The sequence below is a fragment of the Ochlerotatus camptorhynchus genome, unplaced genomic scaffold, assembly GCF_037179485.1.
Source record: "Ochlerotatus camptorhynchus isolate MF236.1 unplaced genomic scaffold, CSIRO-AGI_Acam_v1.1 ptg000304l, whole genome shotgun sequence".
Taxonomy (NCBI): domain Eukaryota; kingdom Metazoa; phylum Arthropoda; class Insecta; order Diptera; family Culicidae; genus Ochlerotatus; species Ochlerotatus camptorhynchus.
This window is the reverse complement of record NW_027040792.1, coordinates 2324015-2349057: the sequence shown is the minus strand read 5'-3', so window position 1 is coordinate 2349057 and position 25043 is coordinate 2324015. Positions and strand designations below refer to the sequence as shown.

The 25043-nt window shown below is 42.0% G+C and overlaps 1 protein-coding gene across 1 annotated transcript; it reads left to right on the top strand.

The window, feature by feature from the left end:
• The first annotated feature begins 1198 nt into the window (after window positions 1–1198).
• Window positions 1199–25041, top strand: LOC135707161 (uncharacterized). Its single transcript, XM_065228902.1, has 4 exons — window positions 1199–2285; window positions 23750–24049; window positions 24107–24573; window positions 24635–25041. Exons 1-4 carry the CDS (start codon window positions 1794–1796, stop codon window positions 24963–24965), a joined length of 1590 nt encoding a protein of 529 aa, XP_065084974.1. The 5' UTR covers window positions 1199–1793; the 3' UTR covers window positions 24966–25041.
• The last annotated feature ends 2 nt before the right edge of the window (window positions 25042–25043 follow it).

Below are 25043 nucleotides of genomic sequence, written 5' to 3'. Positions count from 1 at the left end.
TTCCCACAGGGCATATAGTGCGATGTCACAGAGTTGGTAACCCTTTTCTATCTCTTTGTTTTTGCTATCGATCAGTTACAAATAAAACCCAATTAATTTAAGTACAATAAAATCGCGAGTCATATTTTATTACCCCGAATTCCACACTTGAATCACGCGGATTCCACTGCCCAAACCTCCGACATGCAATTAGATGCATTTTCTAGAAGACAATTTCCCATAGTAATTTTCATATAAGCTTCAAATGATTTGTGCCAAGTCAGTTTCTTACCAAATGAGTTCAAATTTCGGAAGGCTAATTTGAAACCGATTGAGCACTGTGGAGCGAAAATATCAAAATTTGCATCAGTCTAATGGACGCATTACCGTGCACTTTTGGGACACGATGTATTTGACTTGAAGCGTCTCTCAAGCAGACATGCAAAACAGGAAGCTTGCTAAATTCCGAAAATGATTGAATCTAATAAATTTGCTTTAGTATCAAGAAATGCCATTGATCCAGTTCTCATCAGCATTTTTTTTTTATAATCTGCCAATTTCCATAAAAATCTCATCTCCATGTTGATTCCCGAAGAAGAAGAAAAAAAAACCTTCTACCGCAACGCCACCGTCAACCATCGTGATCATTCGACTGAAACCATCAGGCAGAAATTATAAAAACTCGCTCCATGATGGGGAATGGTTCCGGGCCTATTCTCTAGATTCCAGAACGCTGCCTGTAGTCGGTATACCTACTCAGTGGTGCTGAAATGAAAATGTGCATAACTGTGTCGGTTGGTCGGCCAGACCCGAACGATGATGTGGGCTGCTGGAAAGCATCAACATAAAACATATTTCAAGCACTTCTAACCCAGAGAAGCAAGAAAGTTTTGCGGCTGCTCGTAGACAATTTATGATCGCATACGTTGAAGAGAGCGAGAGAGGAAGACCGTTTTTTGCCAAGGGGTCCCAAAATGTGAATCTAATTTTGGTACATTTTCATGTGTACTACTTTTTGCTGGGTGCCTTTTCCTAGTAGTTACCCCTTGGAGTAAAGAGCACGTGCTTAGACAATAAGAAGAGAGAGAGAGAGAGCGTGCTCATTTCTACCTGTTGATCAACCTCAAACTCTGCCTCTCTGAGAGGGAGAACCTGATTATGTTCTGTCGCTATGGTCACACGACCAACGATCGATAGACGATCTTCAGCAGCCGTGCAAGAGCTCAATTTTGGCTTCAGTTGACGGTGAGCAGAGATCGAGTCAGGTAGTGCGCATAGTAAGCCGGGAGTTAGTTCGCGACCGTGTGATGGTACCGCTGCGTGTCCGAATTCGGTGGATGGAAGAACCCGTTTGGCAGTATAGGCCACTGAGAGTGTGTTGGTGTGGTTGGGCATTTTAATAGTTGGCCCCAACCTATATTTGCGTTTCGACGGACGTTGGAGCTCCCTGCACGGCGCGGTGTGTGGCGGGGATTCGGAAGTCAATAGACTCTTTATTTACGGTTCCCGCTACGATGATGATGACGGATTGAGAGCTGTACGACGATCTACGGGAGTGGTGTTTTGGTTAGCAATTAGTGCGATTGACGAAGAGGGGTAGATTGTGGTAAACCAAGTAGCGTGGTTGTTCAAGAACAAAGGAGCACCGCGGTGATCGCGCGATCGTGCACAGTGGTTGATGTTGTCAATGAATGAAGAAAGTAATCGAGGAAGTGCGTGATTGGAACGGTACCGCATCGCATTGCGATTGCACTATGCGCTAAGTTTAGATTGTGTTGTGTTTTCGAGTTCGGTTTTCACTTTCTCCAACGATCATGTCCTCGGGGAAGCGATCGAGCTCGGAGCTGACGACTCCAGCGGAAGAAGAGCGTCCGCATAGTTTCTACGACAACATAACCGCCGGATCATCCTCCGGCACAAAGACCATTCAAATACCGGATATTCAGTTTAAGTTCGATGACGAGATCCTAATCACGACCGATCCACGACGATCGACGCTGATGATGAGTAATGCCAAGTCGGATTTTTTTGGACTTCCCAAAGTCCCCTCAGCCGTCCTGGAAGACGCCGTTGACGCATCGAAGGAGGAATTCGATGAGACACAGCGTTTGATCTCCGATCAAGATCGGAGCACACCTCCGACGACGATCGTTCCTCTTGTGGCGTCTTCCCCTGCGTCCACCACCAGTACAGCTCCGGCGCGATCTTCCGAATCTCCAGGGCCTTCGGAGTCACCGAAATCCCGGCCAGTTTCCAGCCTTCGAAATATAACGATCAAATTGCCGGACGCCGGAACGCCCTCCGAGGTAGGTGTCGACAGTACCGTTTCCAGGAATCGAAAAACCCATAATTTCCGCCTCGGTAATGACCGACATTTCAAGTGATGAATAAGTCGACTGCTACCTGTTTGGCAAAGCAAGGTTATTATTATTTTTCTCATTTTCCATCGCTTTTTGTCGCCGTCGAGGATGACGATCAGCCCCGTACCGGTTACGGTAAATTTAAATTTCGATATGCTGAAGCCGGTTGCCTTGATGCCTGCTTGATGATGTGATGGCAACAGCCGAGGCGTCGCCGCCACCGGCATCACCATCATCATCGTCATCATCGCCATCAGCGTGTCGGAATCTACTGCATACCTTGAAGTTAATGAGTTCTGAATTGATGGCGGCGGTTGGAGTGTTCAATGGAAGATTTAGTTCATTTGAAATGCGTTAAAATCACACGTGAATACAAGCGATCATTATTCTCGTTGCAATGGGCTGGAATTAGTTGTGTGTTTTAGTTCGTTCAAATGGGAATTATCTTTAATGCGAATCGCTAATTGGGCTAGTAATTAACGCTAATTAGCCCGTATTGCAGTGGAAAACTGAGAATACAAAGTTTGGTTTGGTGGAAAATGTTGATGTTGAAAGTTTGTCAATATTTGAAAACAGTGAGTAGCGAAAATCCACATTGTTATGCGTCATATGATAAGTCATTCATACATTCACCAGCAACGGTGTTTCCAGAGTTTCTCGCTCAAGTGGTTGTGAATGGTTAATTTCCACACGTTTCGAATGCAGAATGGTGTTTTCCATCAAACCAAAACCTGCACCCAACCGAGAAATGTAAGATTCTTTTACAGATTTGCATGAATTGTACAGATTCAAAGGTTGTTCACTAAAATGGATTGCGTCTAGAAAATCACCTCATGAAGGTTTTAAACAAAAATATACATTCTGGAAAAGCTTCCTTGTCCAATGCAAGAATTTTCATTACATTTGCTGTACGAAACATTTGTAGAGGATGTAATAAATCCAACCTTACATTGGATGTAAGAGACATCTGTTTTGCGTGTACATTCGTTTCCATTGGGGCACACCGTTTCTGGTTCTTTGTTTGAATTCTGACTGCATGTCTGGTTGGTTGGCAGGCTGAGGATGCATCATCTGGCTGCAGTTGGATGGTGGAATATTGAGCAATGATGTTTTGTATGCAAAAGTGGAAGGTGACGTAACGAATTCATCTCTCTATTTAGATTGCTGCTGAAGTATGAGATGGAAGCACATCACGCTGTGAATAGAATATCATGCAATTAACCATTTTGTAATGCTTCTGCATTCATTTTCCATCAGCTGCCACTGCTGTTGTTTGCGGTGACATCTATCCGGAAACTAAGCATACTGTGTTTTCCGTTAATTGTTGTCGGTGCACAGTCAGGACATGTCACTTTTTAGAAAATCATTAGTCACTTTTTTTCCACCAATGTTGAGAGTAAATAATTAGACTGAAAACATGACGTGTGTAAAGTCTGAGTAGCGAACTTACGGAAAAGTTAACTGTCCAAATGATGGAATCATAAAGTTTCAGAGATTTCGAAGAAGTTCTAGACCCAATAGAATATTTTACTTCGAGATCTTGATGGTTTTCCAATGTCAAAAAGTGGTCTAGGAAAATTTTCAAGCTCTCAATATTTTTTCAAAGGCTAGAAATTTTAATAATCGTTGACACCCGGTAGCTGTAATATTTGTCCAACTATAGAGAAATAAATTGTGACACATAATCTTGCGCTTAAGCTGTGCTTAAATTTATTAACATCTTTTTAAACTGTTCCCCTGGTAGAGGAGAATTAAGTTCATTCGAGATGGCATAAGGCATCTCCTTTCCGAGCTTCAAATAGCTCCCCAATGTCGCTTACCCTCACACACCATTGTTAAGAACATTAGGGCTTTAATGACTACCCTCTTGTCAAAAAGAAGTGAGGTGACTATACAAGTCATTTTCTTTCTAATGCCACTTCAACCTACATATGCTTATATCAAGTCGTATAAGTCAACCGCCCGCAAGAAATTGAGTACAGTCTGATCTGTACTCCTGTCGTTGTACAATACCTCACGAATTGAACCAACGACACCCATTTCTTCCCTCAATTGTGCTCGAGCCGGACACTCCAGTAATAGATGATTTACATAAGCTATTGGTGAAGACCTCAGCGCTCCACTACAAATTATGTACGCCTCATTGTACTGAGGTTTCCGAATATTGAGCAGTAAGACACCACCCCTGCTCCACCGTTCCGCCCCGTAAAGGATGCAAGGGACAACGAAAGCCCTAGCAATCTTGGTCAATGTACAACGAGAGGCTTCAGAGATGCGACCAATTAAGGTCCGAAGAATATTCAACTTGCTGTTGACATTAACCTTCACCAACTTGGCGTGCTTAACAAATCGGAGTTTGTTATCAATAGTAACACCAAGCAGTTTGATTTCGCGCACGGCCTTGACCGCATGCTCACCAATGCTAACGAATGGCAGACTCGGTCTGTGATGATGACCAAAGCAGACGTGCAACAGTTTGGACTTCTCGGGTAAAATCACAAACCCAACACTATCTGTTCAGTCAACGACAGACTGAACTGCATCCTGCATTTTATGCCTAACCACCCTACCGTATTTGCGTTCAAACACTGAGTTAATCGCAATCAGAAACAGTGTAACCAAGATGACAGACCCTTGCGGGATGTCATTCTCCGGCAACCTCGGGCTAGAGGTTGCACCAGCGTTCAAAACTCGGAACCTATGGTTCTGTAGAATGTTTTCTACTTAGTTAAACATACATCCCTAGAAGTTCCACTTCTTGAGGGAAGTCAAGATAGGCAGCTTCCATTTCATATCATATGCCTTGGACAAATCGAGGGAGACTACATCTACATGCAAATCTTCCGACGAGGCCTTGTCCAATAAATGATCGAGCTCAGAGAAGAACGTCTCCGATCCATAGCCGCATCGAAATGCGTGTTGCTGTGGGTGGAGCCGTCCTTGCCTCTCCAGCTCTGTTGAAAGACGACGATTTCCCATGCAGCTCAGCAGGGTTATCGGTCGATTACCATCCATTTGGGTTCTATCCTTCCCAGGCTTGGGAATGGGTATAACCAACCCTTCTTTCCACTCATCAGGTATCTGGCTGAAAGCCAGAACTCATTCATTGTGTCAAGAAGAGCCAATCGGCCGATAAGAGGTAATCTCCTAAACAGGGGATGCGCAAGCTCTTCAAGTTCGAAGACCCTGTTATAGCATAGAGGTAACTCTAAGCAAATATATTATATTAACAATATGATCCACTCTTTCGCTTAGCTGGCGAACCGAATTCTTAGCGATGAAAGCACCTCTGTGGCCAAAAAGGCTACCAATGTATTTGTTTATCGTCACGAGGGGTAAACCAAATGAAAATTTGTTTAATATTTCCAATGAATGTATTTCAGCATTTTATTTTATTTGATGACAACAGTGACATGTCAGATAAATTTTAAAGCAATATACACAATGTAATTAATGAAAATAATTTGACTCTTACTTTTGTAATAAGTGCTATATTTGCACCCCTCGATTGTAATTGAATGATTATAGCTGACCTTTTTCAACGCTAGATGGTGCATGAAGCAATATTTTGCGGGTCGGCATTGCAACATTTGGAAAAGGTATGAATGGATCATATTGTTAATCTGATATATTTGCTCTAAGACTAGTAGGTCCCGAAGAAACGAGCTCAACTTTTTGGCTCAGCTAAAAGCTTATCGATTCACCCCTCGAAACATAGGAAATTCCACTAACCCCTCAATTTATCTGTCAAACTTTCATAGCGAATCAAAACAAACATTGTGTAGTACTAGAATTTTGACTAGATTGGGGCAACAATCAATACGAAACTAACGATTTTAAATTGGCTCACGACTTTAGTAGCCTATTGGTCCCAAGCAAACGATTAACGTACCCTATTCTAGTTGAAATTCTATTACTACACTATGTTTGTTTTGATTCGCTATGAAAGTTTGACAGATAACATCAGGGGTGTGTGGATTCATGCAGAACATGCAGGGGTGAGTGAAATAGCTTGGGACTGCTTGGGACCGTTGTTCTGGTACTGAGTGAGCCAAAAATAATAATGATTTTCTTCGGGACCCAGTGGTCTTAGAGTTACCTCTATGATTGGGGTGCGTTAATCAATTTGCTTGGGACCAATAGGCTAGTCAAGTAGTGAGCCAATTTCAAATCGATAGTTTCGTATTGATTGTTGGTTATAGTCTTTAACACGATTATTCGGCCTGTCACGAGAGTAGCGATATTCCCCCTCAACCAATGACTTTACACGCAGGAATTCATCATTGTGATTGCTGTTTGCCGACACCTTAGCAAATTGTTCAGCAAAGGCCTCAGTGATCAGTCCTGGGTCTTTCGTGTAATCACCATTCAAGTTAATAACCCTTTCAACATGTCTATTCTTACTACCGACCGATTTTATCTTTCGCCATAGCTCACCAGAGCTAGTGGTTTCCGATATGTCGACAGTGAAAGCAGACCATGTATCCCGCTTTGCAGCTTTGATTACACTCCTAGATTTGGATCGAGCGAGCTGAAACTCCCTCAATCTGTCGGCCCTAGAAGGATCATCAAGCTGCAACCAACGCAGTGCTCTTAGACATTTACGTCTAGTCCTAATCGCCGTATGAACTTCTGTACCCCACCAAGGAACAGTTTTCATACTTCCCCTACGTTCAGCCTTAGAGATGTGACGATGAGCGGCCTTACTCAAGATTTGGGTCCAGTCACCTGGTCTCAGTATCGTGTCATCGCCAGGCATTTGGTGACAGACTTCTTTGCAAAAGCCGTCCCAATCTGCCTTCTCAAAATTCCTTCAAAGTCTTGTCAAAGTAGACGGGAAGTCTACGGCCTGTGACAATGAAATAGGGAAATGATCACTTCCGTATAAGTCATCGTCAACCCGCCAGATAAACTGGCTGGATACATACCGGACTCGACCCCAGTGGTGGGATCAAACCGAGTCGGTCAGGCATCGTTCAGCACTGAACAACCCAACGTGTTCAGTAGCTGATACAACCTCTCACCTCGAACATCAGTCTCATGTGATCCCCAAGAGGGGTGATGCGCATTCAAATCGCCCACTATCACATACGAGACACCCAACTAACAATTTTAGCTGCAGATTAGCTTATACAGCCAAAAATTGGCTTATACAGCTAATTTTTGCCTGTATAAGCTAGTCTGCAACTAAAATTGTTTGCTGGGCAGGCAGCTGCGAGATGAGATCTTGCAGTTTGCCGATGACGTTCACTTCTTTACCAACCCTATTCCTCGAAGCCATGTATAATCTAACAACAGTCAGCTTATACGGAAACTTATTGGTGACCGCGGTGGTCTCCAGGTCAGAATCCAACTGCTCTAGATATACTACAATCTTCTCTAACAGCCAATCCAGTGCCGTGGATGTAGGCGTTAATGTGAGGCTGGATATACCACCGAGATAGTTTGGGGGTAGATCTGCTAACTTTGCCATCGTTTCCTGGAGGGCGATGACACAAGGGTTCAGTTTCTTTGTCAATAGTTGGATCTCAGGTAACTTTGATCGCAACCCGTGGCAACTAACGATTTGAAATTGGCTCACTACTTGACTAGCCTATTGGTTCCAAGCAAATTGATTAACGTGCCCAATTCTAGTCAAAATTCTAGTACTACATAATGTTTGTTTTGATTCGCTATGAAAGTTTGCCAGATAAAATGAGGGGTTATTGGATTTTCCTATGTTTCGAGGGGTGAATCGCTTAACTTGGGACCGAAGATAGTACCAGAGCTGAACCAAAAAGCTGAGATCGTTTCTTCGGGACCTTCTGGTCTTAGAGTTACCTCTATGGTATAACCAACCGGTGACAACTAACGATTTGAAATTGGCTCACTACTTGACTAGCCTATTGGTACTGCGGTTAAATGCGCGAGCAAACCAAAATGCCGATAGGGCACAAGCAATTGGACAACTCGAAAGAGTAGGCGTTAACCTCGACTCCGATGGGAGCGAGATTACTGTTCCCATGACCCGTAGGAAAAGGAAACAGACTGCCGGTCTCGAGAACACTCGTGGCCATAAAAGCCGTAAAAAAGGAGAAAATGTAGCACGCTCTCCCCCTATGGACTCGGTATCGGAGCGCGAAAGCGATGCTGTTACCGGTAATAAGTAGTTACCGTGTATGATGTTCCACAACAGAATGGTAAATAGCCATCGAACGTAATACCAACAATCAATTCGAAACTACGATTTTAAATTGGCTCACTACTTGACTAGCCTTTTGGTCCCACGCAAATTGATTAACGCACCCATTCCAGTCGAAATTCTAGTACTACACTATGTTTGTTTTGATTCCCTATGAAAGTTTGACAGATAAAATAAGGGGTTCGTGGATTTTCCTATGTTTCGAGGGGTGCATCGATTAGCTTGCGACCGAAGATAGTACCAGAGCTGAGCCAAAAAGTTGAGCTCGTTTCTTTGGGACCTTCTGGTCTTAGAGTTACCTGTATGCTTATACCATAGAGGTAACTCTAAGACTAGAAGGTCCCGAAATAACGTGCTCAACTTTTTGGCTCAGCTCTGGTACTCTCTTCGGTCCCAAGCTAATCGATTCACCCCTCGAAACATAGGAAAAACCAGTAACCCCTCATTTTATCTGTCAAACTTTCATAGCGAATCAAAACAAACATTGTGTAGTACTAGAATTTCGACTAGAATAGGGTACGTTAATCGTTTGCTTGGGACCAATAGGCTACTAAAGTGGTGAGCCAATTTAAAATCGTTAGTTTCGTATTGATTGTTGCTTCTACCGCGTACAGACTATGGCTGTCTTGCAATGAGCACCCCTAAATCAAGTTTTCACTGGAAATCCTATGTATGAGTGCTCATTGCAAGTGCACATTACATGACATAAGCCATAGTCTGTACGGGGTATTAAGAAAATTTCTGCAAGTAACCAAACAATCTTTAAAATAATACCGGATCAACTTGAGGTCTTGAAATAATTTTTTTTTCTTTATTAAAGAGATTTTTAGCCATAGGCTAGTTCATCTCTTATTGAAATAAAAACCTGAGGACTTCAGGGAGGCCTATGATCATCTGTTAGTTTTTGGAATAATTTCTGATCATCCTAGTATCATGGGTGAAAATCAGAGAGACTTGATCTAAATTGTTGCATTGTTGTAGTTGAAGATCTTCAGAATAATAACCTGATCAACCTGAAGACTTGAAACTTTGAAACTACTTCTGGAAATTTTTTCCAGAGCTCTAGAAAAGTTCTATCCACAACTTGAGGCAAGTTTTTTCCAGAACTGAAGGGTAGTTTTTCCCAGAATTTTAGAAAAGTTTTTCCCAGAACTCCAGGGAAATTCTTCTCAGAACTTTCGGCATGTTCTTCCCAAAACTTCAGAAAAGCTCTTCCCAAAACATCAAAGAAGTTCTTCCCAGAACTTAAGGGATATTCCTCGCAAAACTTTCACAGAACTACAAAAAAGTTCTTCCCAGAAATCCAGGGAAGTTATATCTAGAACTTCTAAGATGTTCTTCCCAAAACTTAAGGGCAGATCTATACAGAACTTGAGAGAAATTCTTACCAAAACTTCAAAGAAGTTTTTCCCATAACTTTAGGGATGTTCTTCCCAAAAGTTCAGAAAATTCCTTTTCTGAACTACAAAAAATTTCTTTTCAGAACTCCAGGGAAATTTTATCCAGAACTTCAAAGATGTTCTTCCCAAAACTTCAGAAAATTCCTTCTCAGAACAACAGAAAAGTTCTTCCTAGAACTCAAGGCAGTTTTTAATCCAGAAATTCAGTTTTTCCCAATACTTAAGGGGATGATCATCCTAGTATCTTGGGTGAAAATGAGAGAGACTTGAACTAAATTGTTCGACAGTTGAAGATCTTCAGAATAAAAACATAAACCTAATGAACCTGAAAACTTTAAAAAATATCCTAAGGATTTCAGTAGGTTTTTGAAATAATTTCTGATCATACTGCAATCATGGGTGAATATCTGAAAGACGTTATTTGAATTACTGGTCAGTTTAAGATCTTCAGAATAAAACCTGATCAACCTAAAACTTGATAAACTTCGGGAAAATTCTTCCCAGCACCCTAGAAAAGTTCTATCCACAACCCGAGGGAAGTTTTTTTTTCCATAACTGAAGGGAAGTTCTTCCCAGAATTAGAACAGTTTTTCTCAAAACTTTCGGGATGTTCTTCGCAGAAATTCAGGTTAGTTCTTCAAAAAAAAAAAATTAAAAAACTTCTTCCCAAAACTTCAAAAAACTTCTTCCCAAAACATCAAAGAAGGTCTACCCAGAACTTTAGGGATATTCCTCCCCAACTTCAGAAAAGTTCCTTCTCAAGATTACAGAAAAGTTCTTCCCAGAACTCCAGGGAAGTTTTACCCACAACAAAGATGTTCTTCCTAAAACTTGAGGCAAGTTCTCCCCATAACTTCAAAACATTTCTTCGCAGAACTTCAGAAATACTCTAAGGAATTTCTTTCCAGAACTTCAGTGAAGTTCGTCAAACTTCGAGGAAGTTTTACCATGCACTTAAGGAATGTTCTTTCCAAAACTTTAGTAAAGTTCTTCCAAGAGCTTTAGGGAAAAAATTGCCAGAACTTAGTAAAAAATCTTCTGATATCTTCAGGGAAGTTCTTCCCAGAACTTTAGGGAAGTTCTACCCAGATCTATAAAGAAGTGTTTTTCTAGAACTTCAGCAAAGTTTTTCTCAGAACTCCAGTAAAATTTTCCCAGAACTCGAGGCCTCCCCTCAAAACTGCATGGCACTTGTTGCCGGGACAACTAGGGTTAGGAACGAGGGGCGCGCACTTCCAGGTATGAGTGCGTGATATTTCAAATACATCGTGGTAATTTAAATACTTTGAAGACAGTAATAATTTTAATTTTAATACTTTAACGAGGGGGCCGACACATCTAAATCTCAATTCTGGATGCTCAACAAATCTCACACTTGCGAATCAATCTACGAAAAATCTTCTTTCATTTCTCGTATCTACTTGCATCGTGCATCATCTTTTTGCAGGAAATCTTTAGAATCGGCATCAATCTTCTTTCTATCTACAAAGCAGCTAACTACAACAAAACACAATGGTTCCTGTATCGTAGATAGAGTCGCTCCCCTCGTACTTTAAGCGGTATTGAAAGTAGTCAACAAATAATTGACGTTAATTAGAGTAATGAAAAATAATTTAAATCAATTAAAAATAATTGAAATCTAAATTTTTGACGGTAATTAAAGTATTTAATGAAATTTCTTTTTTCTGTTTCTTTAATCCTCAACGATTGACAGTTGCTTTGACGGCTTCAGCGATGACAAGCGGTGGTAGGGCTGCCAGCATCTTTGCTCGTCCGTCCGTTACGAGTTCAAGGGGACTGCAGATGGATCCTAGCAGTGCCAAAAGCACTTCTTCCCAGAACTTTAGGGATTTTCTTCCCTGAATCTAAGATATGTTCATGCTAGTACTTTGGGAAGTTCTACCCAGAACCTCAGAAAAGGACTTCCCAGAACTTGAAAGAAATTCTTCAGAGAACTTTTAGGAAGTACTTCCAAGAACATTAGGAAAATGCTACCACGTCTTCAGGGATGTTCTTCGCAGAACTTGAGGAAAGTTCATCCCAGAACATGAGAGAATTTTTTCTTAAAACTTTAGGGAAGATTTCTCAAAACTTGAGGGAAGTTCTTCTCAGAACTTCAGAACCCCAAGCAGCATAAAGCTGTTGTAGGATCTTGCAGCAACTTGATTGTGACTAAAATTTGTCACATGCAAGTTGCCTCAACTGTTTTGCATCAATTGTGCTGCTAGTGAATCTTCTTCGCAGAACTTCAGAAAACTTCAAAAAAAAAAAAAAAAAAAAAAACTTCAAAACAAAAAACATGAGGGAAGTTCATCATTAGTGAATTTCTTCCGAGAACTTGAGGTAACTCCAGGGAACTTCTTCTCAATACTTCAGGGATGATCTTTTTTGAAGTTCTCGCAAAAAAGTTCTTCCATGAACTTCCGAAATGTTCTTCCCATAACTCCAGAGAAGTTCCCTCCAGAACTTTACGAAAGTTGCATTAATTTTAGGAAAAAGTCTAAAACTTCTAGAATCCCCGTAATTTTAGAGAAATTTCCCAAGCTTCATAGGAGCAACCAAGATTTAAAAAGTGTTTCCAGAATTTCAACAGAGTTTCCAAAAATTCTGAAAACTTGCTATTCTAGCAAACTTATTTCTGACAGGCAAGGAATCAGCTTTGACAGACACGTTCTCGAAAATAGGTCGATCAACAATAGAGGGATTTTCGAACATTCTAATTTATTTTCGAAGTGTCAAATCTAAGCGAAAATTCACCAAATGGAACACAGTCTAAGTTTGCACGGCGTGCAGATTATCGGGGTTCAAGCTGAAAAGTGTTCAGATTAAGAACGGTCAAATTACCAGCGGTCCACGGTACCTCATTACTATGGAAAATAATTAGTTTTTCAGCGCGTAAAGCAGTCGAGAGAAGTGCTTCCACTGTACCGAATCAACAGAGTTATGAGCAGAGCGTAATTTTGTTGCTCTTTGCATAATATCAGGAGCACTTCACTTACATGATGACCTCCTGAAGAGCGCGAGTAATACGTACCGCGTAAATCGAATTCGCGCAAATAGAGTATGGGATTTGACCTAATAGGGACCAACATGGAATATCTCGCGATCCTGAACATATAGAAGGTTTCTGCCCTGGGCAAAGTTGTTCAATAGATCAAGACCTAAAGGTTGGTGGGCAGAAGTTTGGAATTTTCTCACTACGCGGCGCTAGTGTACATGAATTTGTGATTCCTTGTTTGTGTGATATCTTGAAATCCTTGCCATCTTGGAAGTTGCTTTCTTCGGCGAAGTTGTTCAGTGGATCAAGACCAATATGGATGGAATATGGATATTTCCGGAATCGGGATAACTTCTAAAACCCATAAATCGATTTCCGACGTTATTTTGAAATCCAAGATGGCGGCTTCCGGTTTCAGAAAAAGTGAGAAATACTACCAAATACCCTTCAATATGGATATATTCTAGATGACGTCTAAAACCCGTAAATCTATTTCCGACGCCATTTTGAAATCTAACATGGCGGCTTCCGGTTTCAGAAAAAAGTGAGAAATACTGCCAAATACCCTTCAATATGTATATTTTCGGAATCGGGATGACGTCTAGACACCAAAAATCGATGCCCAGCGCCATTCTTCCGGTTTCAGAAAAAGTGGGAAAAACTGTTAATTACTCTACAATATGAAAATTTTCGCAACAAAGACGACGTGCAGATGTCGAAAATTGGATCATTGGCTGGCCGATCAAGAAATGACCTGGCGTTAGCGCTTCACAGCTATCTGGGTTCGTCGATAGAGCACAAATCGGTCTAGAGTTTAGGCAAGCTTCGATTTGGCACAGAATTGTAGACAAATCCTCGTACGTTAAGGCTGCGGCTCCCAATTCTGCCACAAGGTGTCGCTTAGCGCTTTTAACCGCGGCTTCCCATATACCACCCATATGGGGCGCTGATGGAGGGATGAATGTCCACTTTATCCCAAGATTCGAGAGGAATCGGCTTGCTTGCTTGTTGTGAGTACTTGCTTGATCTAAAAGTTCCCGTAGAGTGTGATCAGCGCCCACAAAGTTGGTTCCGTTGTCTGACCAAACTTCGTTCGGATAACCGCGTCTGGATATGAACCGCTTCAATGTTCCAAGAAAGGTGTTGGTTGACATGTCACCCGCTGCCTCGAGATGTACGGCCCGTGTTGAAAGACACACATACACCGCTATATAGCCCTTGGTCACCTTCACTCCACGAACGCACGTTGCCTTGATCTTCAGTGGCCCAGCGTAATCTACGCCTACGTGAGAAAATGGACGAGTCGCCAACACCCTTGCTGGTGGAAGGCTGCCCATAAGCTGACTTGCCATCCTTCCCTTGAGTCGAACACACCTAGTGCAACCTTGAACGATCTTGCAAATAACCGTCTGACATCCTACTATCCAGTACTGTTGATTGATAACTGCTGTTAGTAGGGACGGTTCAGCTTGAAGATTACGCAAGTGTAATTCACGCACCAATAACTCCGTTGCCCGATGATTCTGCGGCAAGATGATGGGGTGCTTGATGTCGTACGGTTGACCGGAGTTCTGTAGTCTACCACCTACGCGCAACGTTCCTTGTTCATCCAAGAATGGGAACAAGGATTACCTTGATTGTCAACCACACGCGAGTACACCACTGCTGCATATGCCTGCTCAGAGACACCCGAGAATCCGTGTAGTTGAAGCTTTCCTTGGAAGTGGCCGGTAAACCGTGAAATTCGGATTTCCTCCAGACGATGCAACGTACTCTTCACTTCTGTCCACTCAGCGGCGACTGCTGGTGGCAATTGATCGTCCCATCCAACGTCGAACAGCCACAAGTACTGATAGAGGATTTTGATCTTAACCATCACTGGAGTCAGCCATCCGAAAGGGTCGAACAATCTCGAAGAATCAGAAATCATTTGCCGCTTCGTGTTGACACTATTCGTTTGAAGGCTAACTTTGAAACCGTACTCATCTTCTGCAGGATACCACAAAATACACAAGGCCTTAACAAAATCTGCTTGCCCCGAAAGCTTGATAGGTACCGGAGTCGATTCTTCTGATAGTAACGCTTCACTGTTGGAGGACCATTTACGCAACTCAAAACCCGCTGAACCTAGGATCTCCGCTGCTTCGCTTCGGCTTCATCGTCAGCTTCTGACAAGAAATCATCAACGTAGAAATCAGTAGTGATTTGCTTTACTGTTTCCGTGTAAACCTCCTCAAAAGGTTTTGCTGCCTCTCGCATAGATTCGATTGCCAAATACGGCGCCGTCTTAGTCCCATATGTAATTGTACAGAGCCGGTAGTGTTTGACCTGTCCTGCTTCGTCGATCCACAGAACTCGCAAGTAGTCTCGATCCTCTTTGGCCACCCAAACTTGGCGGTACATTTTTGCAACATCATCGCTGAATGCTACTCGGTATGAACGAAATCGTAGTGATACCGGCCAAAGATCTTCGTTGTTATTTGGCCCCACTAGAAGCCGATCGTTCAATGACACTCCCGTCGAGGATGCACAGGAGGCATCGAAAACGACGCGAAGCTTTGTCGTAGAGCTCTCCCTTTTGATAACCGCATGATGCGGTAGATAGAAGCATTCCACTGGATCTTTATTTATTTTTTTTTTTTTTTTTAACTCTTTATTTGTTCCAAATTTAAAATAAATTACATTTCATTTTAACCTAGGTGCTCCAGTTACTGCAGTAACGTACCAGCCTTAATTGTTATGATATATATCTAAGTGTTTTTACATTGTTCATGTCTTGGCAATTCAGTATTTAAAACAGGTTTTTTAACCTGCATGTCAGTATAACAATTGATATCTTAAAACTAAAAACTAAAACTAAATTTTATCTAAGTATAAAGGGAATTAATCGTTGCAATTGAGGATTGCAACGATTTTTGCCGGAAATTATTAATTATTTTGTTGGACATTTGTGCTAAAGTCTCAACATTCGAAATTCTATGTACTTCGGTTGTACTGTACCAGGGAGGCAACTTCAAAATCATTTTCAGAATTTTGTTCTGAATCCTTTGAAGTGCTTTTTTCCTGGTAGTGCAGCAACTAGACCATATTGGCACAGCGTAAAGCATGGCCGGTCTAAAAACTTGTTTAAATATTAGAAGTTTATTCGTCAGGCAAAGTTTGGATTTCCTGTTTATAAGAGGATACAAACATTTTATATATTTGTTACATTTGGCTTGAATGTCCTCAATGTGATCTTTAAAAGTTAATTTTTGGTCAAGTATTAATCCAAGATATTTCACTTGGTTTGACCAGGAAATTGGAACTCCGTTCATAGTGACTATGTGACTACTACTAGGTTTCAAAAACGAAGCTCTAGGCTTATGTGGAAATATTATAAGTTGAGTTTTGGAAGCGTTGGGAGAAATCTTCCATTTTTGTAAATAAGAAGAGAAAATATCTAAACTTTTCTGCAGTCTGCTGCAAATAACACGAAGACTTCTTCCTTTAGCGGAAATGCCTGTGTCATCAGCGAACATAGATTTGTGGCAACCCTGAGGCAAATCAGGAAGGTCCGAAGTGAAAATGTTATACAATATAGGCCCAAGAATGCTACCCTGAGGAACTCCTGCACTAACAGGTAGTCGATTGGATTTGGAATTTTGGTAATTTACCTGCAGAGTTCTGTCAGTTAAATAATTCTGAACTAATTTCATAATGTAAAGTGGAAAATTAAACTTTTTCAATTTAGCAATCAAACCTTCATGCCAAACACTGTCGAATGCTTTTTCTATGTCTAGAAGAGCAACTCCAGTTGAGTGGCCTTCAGATTTGTTTGAACGAATTAAATTGTTAACTCTTAAGAGTTGATGAGTAGTTGAATGCCCATGGCGAAATCCAAACTGCTCATCTGCAAAAATTGAGTTCGTATTGATGTGAAGCATCATTCTATTCAAAATTATCTTTTCAAAAAGTTTACTTATTGAAGAAAGCAAACTTATTGGACGGTAGCTAGAAGCTTCAGCTGGATTTTTATCCGGCTTCAAAATTGGAACAACTTTTGCATTTTTCCATTTATCAGGAAAGTATGCCAAATGGAAACATCTGTTAAATAATTTTACCAAGAAAGACAAGGTACTCTCTGGGAGTTTTTTGATGAGGATATAGAAAATTCCATCATAACCTGGAGCTTTCATATTTTGAAATTTTTTAGTTATAGACCTCACTTCGTCCAAATCAGTCCCCCAGGAATCATCAAAAATATTTTCCCGAGAGAAAATATTCAGAAAATCCCGAGAAACCTGATTCTCAATAGGACTAGTAAGACCCAAACTGAAATTATGGGAACTCTCGAATTGCTTAGCAAGTTTCTGAGCTTTTTCCAAATTTGTGATCAAAATTTTACCACCTTCTTTAAGCGCTGGAATAGGCTTTTGAGGTTTTTTCAAAATTTTTGTTAGTTTCCAAAAGGGTTTGGAACTCGGGTCTAATTTGGAAATATTATTTTCAAAAGTTTTGTTCCTCAGGGCAGAGAATCGCTTTTTAATTTGTTTTTGCAAATCCCGCCAGATAACCTTCATGGCAGGATCGCGTGTTCTTTGATATTGTCTCCTACGGACATTTTTAAGACGGATCAAGAGCTGAAGATCATCGTCTATTATAATTGAATCGAATTTAAGCTCGCATTTTGGTACTGAGGCAGCTCTTGCTTCAACTATAGAAGTAGTCAAAGATTCAAGAGCATAATTAATTTCATCTTTGGTTTGCAAAGGAATGTTTGGATCGAAGTTATATTCCATAAATGTTCGATACTGCTCCCAATCAGCTCTATGGTAATTGAAAGTAGAGCTGTTGGGATTACAAATTATTTCTTGGGATATTTCAAAAGTTACTGGAAGGTGATCAGAACCGAAGTCAGCATGGGTAACCAATTGGCTACAAAGTTGACATGAATCAGTTAAGACCAAATCAATAGTGGAGGGATTTCTTGCAGAAGAAAAGCATGTTGGGCTGTTTGGATATTGAATAGTGTAATAACCTGCAGAACAATCATCAAACAGAATATTACCATTGGAATTGCTTTGAGCATTATTCCATGAGCGGTGTTTTGCATTAAAATCACCAATAATGAAGAATTTAGACCTATGACGGGTAAGTTTCTGGAGGTCACCCTTGAGAAAATTCTTTTGCTGGCCTACGCATTGTAATGGCAAATAGGCAGCTATAAACGTAAGTTGTCCAAATTTTGTTTCAACAGAAACTCCCAAAGTTTCAAAAACTTTGGTTTCAAATGAAGAAAGAATTTTATGTTTGATTCGTCTATGAATAATGATGGCAACGCCACCACAGGGTCCATCAAGACGATCATTTCTATAAATCAAGTAATTTGCGTCCTTCTTAACCTTATGGGCAGGTTTAAGGAACGTTTCAGTTATAACGGCAATATGCACGTTATGAACTCTCAAAAAGTTAAATAGCTCGTCTTCATTATCTTTAAGAGATCGAGCATTCCAATTACTGAATTTTAAAGTCATGACAATATTATTTGCAAATTTTACTCCAGTTTGAATAGCATCAAACATGGAGTTAGATTTAAGCATATCAGAAATCATGTCAATTAATGAATTCTGTAAAAATTCCATTTTGGGGGCAGTAATGCTTCCTAAGTCAAAATTGTCAAAATTTCCGTTAGAACGTTGGTTAGTATTTTGATTTCTACCCGCTGCAATAGCAGCATAGGTAGCTCCATTAACTCGCTGAACATTGTTAGCAGCGAGGGGAGTAGGTACAGATGAAACATTTGAAGCAGGGGAGATATTTGTACCTACGGGTACGAATGTAGAATTTGTTCCTCGCTGACCGTTGTTAACAGCAGAGGAATTTGTACCTGGTCGGAAGCGTGGACCGTTTCCTACCTGACGGTTAGAACGAGATTGTAGGATCGCTTTGCGAGTCTTACATTCCCAAAAATTGGATTTGTGGTTTTCACCGCAATTTGAACATTTAAATTTCTTAGGATCTTCCTTCACAGGACAGTCGTCCTTTGCGTGAGAGGAATCACCACAATTCATGCATTTAGCTGGCATGTAGCAATTTTTAGTTCCGTGACCCCATCCCTGGCACTTACGGCACTGGGTGAGGTTTTGGAAATTTCCTCCAGTCTTCCTGAAGTGTTCCCACTTCACTCGGACATGGAGCATAAGGCTAGCTTTTTCCAAGGCCTTAAGGTTGTTTAGTTCACTAGACTTGAAGTGAACTAAATAAAAATCATTAGAAATCCCGTTGCGCGAATCGCCAGGACGGGATTTCATTTTCATTTTGATTACTTGGAGTAGCACAACTCCAAGTAATTTTGCCAGTTCATCTTTGATCTGATCCAAGGATTCACCACTGGGCAGTCCTTTCATGACAACCTTGAACACACGTTCAGTTTTGGTGTCGTAAGTAAAAAATTTGTGCTTCTTCTCAGTAAGATACTTGAGAAGACATTTAAATCCGTCCAAGGTTTCAGCCAATACACGGCATTCACCCCGACGTCCAATTTGTAGTGAAAACTTAACTTTCACGAAATTCAAAAGTTCCATGCGAAGAGCATGGAAATCGGTAGGGTTATCACAATAGGGGGAATCTTTTCCTTCTTGGCATTAAGCCGGGAAAGTTTACTAGAATTTTTCTTGGATGATGGATCATTCTCATCATCCGTGAGCAAATCAAATTGATTACTCAAATTAATTTCTTCAGAAGGGGGGTCAAGAGTTTTCTCCTTTCTTTTGCGTTTAGGCGCCATGGCGGCAGTAAATTTTTTATCCAAAACGACTTCCAAGCAGATTACTATAAGAATCTGAAGGATCGAAGAGGAATTTTCCAAATCGATATCCAAGAAGGATTACCTCGGGTAGGGTCCAAACAAGGATCGAAGAGGAATAAGAGTTGAACAAGGTAGAAATTTTTTTACAGGTTGAGCACTGAAAAGTGCTGTTTAAATTTGTTGTAGCTTTAGGTAGTAGTAACACTTCCTTCAGCAAAAAGCAAATAGATCCGCACGGCAAGAGAGCACGATGCGTGGATCTTTATTGATTTCCTGAGGTGGAACCTCCTCCATATGATTCAGCTCTAGATATTCACGCATGAAAGCTTCGTATTCTCGCTTGAATTCCGGTTGTTTTTCGAATCGCTTTTGTATCGACTTAAGCCGCTTCAGTGCAGCTGTCATCGATTCTCCCAGGAGTGGCTTCGATATGTCGAACGGCAAACGAACAATGAAGCGCCCATTCTCATCACGCGACAAGGTCGATTTGAAAAATTCAACCACCTTGATTTCAGAACGAGTCAACTGTGGTTTGTTACGCAGCTCCTCTCGCTCCCAGAACTGAACCCGAAAACCATGCGTTGGGCCACCGTTAGGCCGCATTCGTCCTTGACTTGACCTCCCTCGAGAAGCGCAAGAAACACGTCGGATCCCAAAATTACGTCAATGGAAGCCGGTCTGTTGAACAACGGGTCCGCCAGCTCATTGATATTCTCTAGCAGCTTCATGTTGCTTAGCTTAAAACGTTGCGAAGGAATAGTAGACGTCAACTTACCGAGAACGTAAGCATTGGTTGTAATGATGATACATTCGCTGAATCTGGAAGCTAGTCGTAGTGAAACTACACCACGAGTGAACCCTACATCCTGCTGACCAAGCCCACTGACTACCAGCTCACCGCTACGCCTCGGCAGTTCCAATTTCCTAACGCAATCCTCTGACACTAATGTAGCTTGCGATCCGGAATCGATCAACACTCGCACACGCAAGAAGCTTCCGTCCGCCTTCGGTGCATTCACAACTGCCGTTGGCAGCAGAGGAATGGTGCGGTGCTCCTCTACGGGCAATTCCGCCATCAGAACCGCAACATTTTTATCTTCACTCTCCGTCACGATCTTTTCCGGAACATCATTTTCATTCGGCTTTTCTTCGGCACGTTCAAATTTCTTCGCAACGGGACACAGCAGACACAGCAGCGTATGATGCCGTTGTTTGCATTCCGGAGTATGGCATACTGACTTAGAAGAACACGACTTGGCAGTATGGAACGGCCTCAAGCAGTTAAAACACAGTCTAGCCTTTTGAGCCAAGCTTCGGCGATCTTCTACACTCATTTGCTTAAAATCTTCACAGAAAAACGTATTATGCTCTTTTGAACATGTCGCGCACTTTTGGTTCGATGCTACTGCATGTAGCGATTTCATTTTCTTTTCGAAATTCACTGATTTGGCTTCATCTTTTTTAAAAACTTCCTTCCTTGAAAACGCCGAACACGTCCTCAACGCTTCACACCGCTGCTTTAGGAACGACAACAAATCCTCGAATGTCGGATTATCGTTCTCGATGACCTTCTGCGACCAGCTTGTTTGCGTCTCCTTGTCCAATTTCTTCAGCATCAGATGGATCAACCAAGGATCCCGACTTCGAAACTCTTCTCCAAGAGCGTCTAGTTGCTGTACTACCTCATCGGAGGTCGAAACCAACTTGATCAGTGCCTGAGGGCTGGCATTTGTGATTTCCGGTTGATCCATGAACTCGCGAACCAAAGAAAACACCGTATACCGCTTCTTGTCGTAGTGGGACATAAAGCATCCCAAGCCTTTTCGTAGTTCGCATTGGAAATCGTGAATTTGTTCACCAGTCGTTTGGCATCTCCATCCAAATACGAAAAAAGGTATTTAGCGATTCCGAAATGTCCTGTCTGTTGTGAATGGTAGACTGATAAAGGTCCTTGCACGTAAACCATCCCTTACGATCACCACTGAACGTTGAAATATTGATCGCTGGGAGACGAACACTCAACTGGGGTGCAGCATTCGACACCTGATCACCTTCCGGGAAAACTTTGGCACTATTCAACACCTGAGCCAACACTGCTTTCACCGTTACTTGTTGTTGTAGCAATAATTGTCGCTGTGTTTCCATCAACAGCTGCATCGCATCCTTCCAATCCTTGGATTCTGCATTCGTTTGCTGGCTAACGGTCGACTCGACATCATCCAGAAAAGTCTCGAACATATTCTTCGCTCGGTAGTAGACACCGAAAAAATCCTCACGCACATCAAATACGGATGCAATTGCTGTCGGATCCTTTTGATTCTCCTCAATTTCCCCTTGTGTAGCTCGGAAGTTCTCAGCAAGAACTTTGAGTTGATCCAGCCGTTCTCTAACCTCACTTTGCGAGTTGGCATCGCTGAAGTTTTTCGCGACCGAAAACTCTCCTTTCACTTGGGCTTTCACTAGCGCATTGCGGCGAGAAAACAGCTTCTCCAGGATCGCCATGATCCGGCTCGAAGGACCAAATGCTTCAATATGGACTGCATGGAGGGCCCTTCACTTTGACTGGAATTTCGAGCACAAAAGGAACCAAAACTCGCGACCGATCACTTCAACGAAAACGTGTTCTTTATTGCATAAAAAGTTACAAAGGTTCTGTATTATCTTTTTTTTGTTCTGGTTATCTACCACATTATTCGATTGGTTTCGAACTGGCTCACTTGTTTTTGTTGTTGTCATTAATTCACAGAAAAAAAGTTCGGTTGTATGAAGAGGCTCACAGATAGTTTATCTGAAGTCAATGGCCACCACCTTGGATTCAAAAATGACGTCAGACCTCGATTTTTGGGATGTACGCGTAGTACTTGTTCCGAAAATACCAAAATTTGATAGTTTTTCAGAATCTGGGAGCCACGATGTTGGATTACAATTGATATGGATTTTCGGTCTCTAGGCGTCATCCCGATTCCGAAAATATAAATATTGAAGTGTATTTGGCAGTATTTCCCATTTTTTTTCTGAAATTGGAAGCCGCCATCTTGAAATACCGATTCCGGAAATACCAATATTGAAGGGAATTAACATGATTTCTGACCTCCGTATTAGAATGGATGGTTTCTTTCCGTGATGCTCCTTTTTAAATGACCTATAGTACTATATGAGTGACATATGACTAGAATAGATAATCGCGACTGGATGGATTCTTGATTTTTTCGTGGTGATCTTGTCGTGCGACAAGAAATTGTTGTTTGACGAGAATCTTCCAGGATGACCATTTTTTGATGTATCTTGTCGTGCGTCAATGACAAAAGCGACAATTCCCATATCTGAACTCCACCCAAGACAGCAACTTTCTAGATGGCAAGGATTTCAAGATATCACATAAACAAGGATATCACAAATGCAAGCATACTAGTGCCGCGTAGTGAGAAAATTTCAAACTTCTGTATACCAATCGTTAGGTCTTGATCTACTGAACAATTTCGCCCAAGCCAGTAACTTTATATATGTCAAGGATCGCGAGATATTCCATGTTGTTCCCTATTAGGTCAAATCCCATATGCTACGTGTACTCCATTTACGCGATTCCCTCGAATCATTCGAGAACAACGTAAATGGAATTCATGTAGACCGAGTTCGCGTTCTTCGGGGGAAGCGTGTAATATCATTCACTGTTTATGCGCTTTGTTGACATCTGAACGATGACGGATAAAACGGATAAAACAGTCACCCGCGAGTCCATTGGCGGCGGAGTAGGTAGGGGTACTCCTCTTTTCAGTTGTCCCAAACAATCTGAAAGTCTTCGAGATTAATTTAAAATGTTTCCTGAACTCACACCAGAGGTCATCTGAACTTGTCCTGATCGTTTGAGCTTACTATGGATGTCCGTCAAACGCTATTTTAAGTTTCTATATAAATTATCTTTTGAAATCATTTGAACCTGGATGTCTTCAGGGCATGCTTTGGTAATATTATAGCTTTGATCTGAAACCAAACAATCTCTTTCAAACCACCAAACAGAATCACTCATCCTCTCCTACTTTTCAGGCCGTCTACATGACAACCACCGTTCCGCAAAACTTTTCCAAAAACGCCAGCAACCTGATAGGCCGCCACAAACCCACCCGGAGCAGCCTCAGGCACAGCCGGATGCTGGTGGTGAACAAGAACCTTCCCCAACGTTACCCCAAGGGCAACTCCCTCAATCTGAGGCACATCCGCCTCAGCAGGATACTGATGATCCTGAAAATCATAGTCGGTACGATACTTACCTTCGTCGGGATGACCATCATCGTGTGGTCGCCCAACACTCACACCAAGGACAATCCCTACTGGGCGGGGATGATTGTAAGTATGCTGCGCTGCGTCCAACGAAAGTTTCTGATGCTTCCGTTCCTCTTTCAGCTAACTGTGAGCGGTTCCTTGTTCCTGATACTGTTCGATTTCAAGCGACGACCTTCGAATCGGTTGCGGGAGAATTTCTTCAACTTCATCCGGGTGAACGCGTTGGTGATACTGCTGTTGACGATCTTCTTCACCATGTTGGCGTTCATCTATGCGCTGATTCACACGACCAATCTGAGTTCGGAGCATTTGCGGTGCGCCCCGGAGTACCGGTTCAATGTGAATTCGTCGAGTTGTGTGTGCTTGATCGATACCAGAGGAGGCTCGTCGATGGCGAGGTCCGGTGGGGACGAAGCGGCTGCCAGTGAGCTGAGGACCGGGGAAGAGATGGATGATGAGGACGTGGATGGACCGAGGAGGAATGAAACGGTCACCAGCACAGTTGGCAGTGTGGTGCTGAGTGGGTTCGATCTGAGGAGGGCTGGTGAGCTACTGGAAGAGGAAGGCGTTATTTGGTTGGAATATCGGTGAGTTGGAAAGTGCTTTCATTCTTTGACTTTTTAAATTCTTAAACCCCACTCCCAACAGCGACTTCAACTGCAGTGAAGTGCTCAGCGTTTGGTACTATATCGCTCTGTCGTTTGCGATCCTGAGCAGCTTGGGCTGCCTGTTGGCTACCAGTTTCCTGGTAATCTACGGAATCGAATGCCAACGGCGGCACGAGCAAGAGCAGAAATATTTCACCGTCCGAACTAACGGTGATCCACCGTCATCGTCGTCCTCATCGAAGGCGACCGATCAGAGGAAAAGCGAGGAACCGGGAGCAGTTCAGGACTCTGGTGGCGGTGACGGAACGGTGCTGACCAATGGAGACAAGAATGTTACCGAAAGCGTAGGCTTTAAGACTACCGAAGCATGATGGCCGACGGTTATTAGAAGGTATTTGTATTAAAGTATTATCGGGAGGAAAATGAATTCGTTTTTTTACGAAAAAAGT

What these genes read in the sequence shown, in the direction of transcription:
- LOC135707161 (XM_065228902.1), top strand. Translation starts at nt 1,794, where the DNA reads ATGTCCTCGGGGAAGCGATCGAGCTCGGAGCTGACGACTCCAGCGGAA. An exon ending in ACGCCGGAACGCCCTCCGAG is followed by an intron (nt 2,286 to 23,749) that starts GTAGGTGTCGAC and finishes CCTACTTTTCAG; the next exon opens with GCCGTCTACATGACAACCAC. An exon ending in GTTATTTGGTTGGAATATCG is followed by an intron (nt 24,574 to 24,634) that starts GTGAGTTGGAAA and finishes CACTCCCAACAG; the next exon opens with CGACTTCAACTGCAGTGAAG.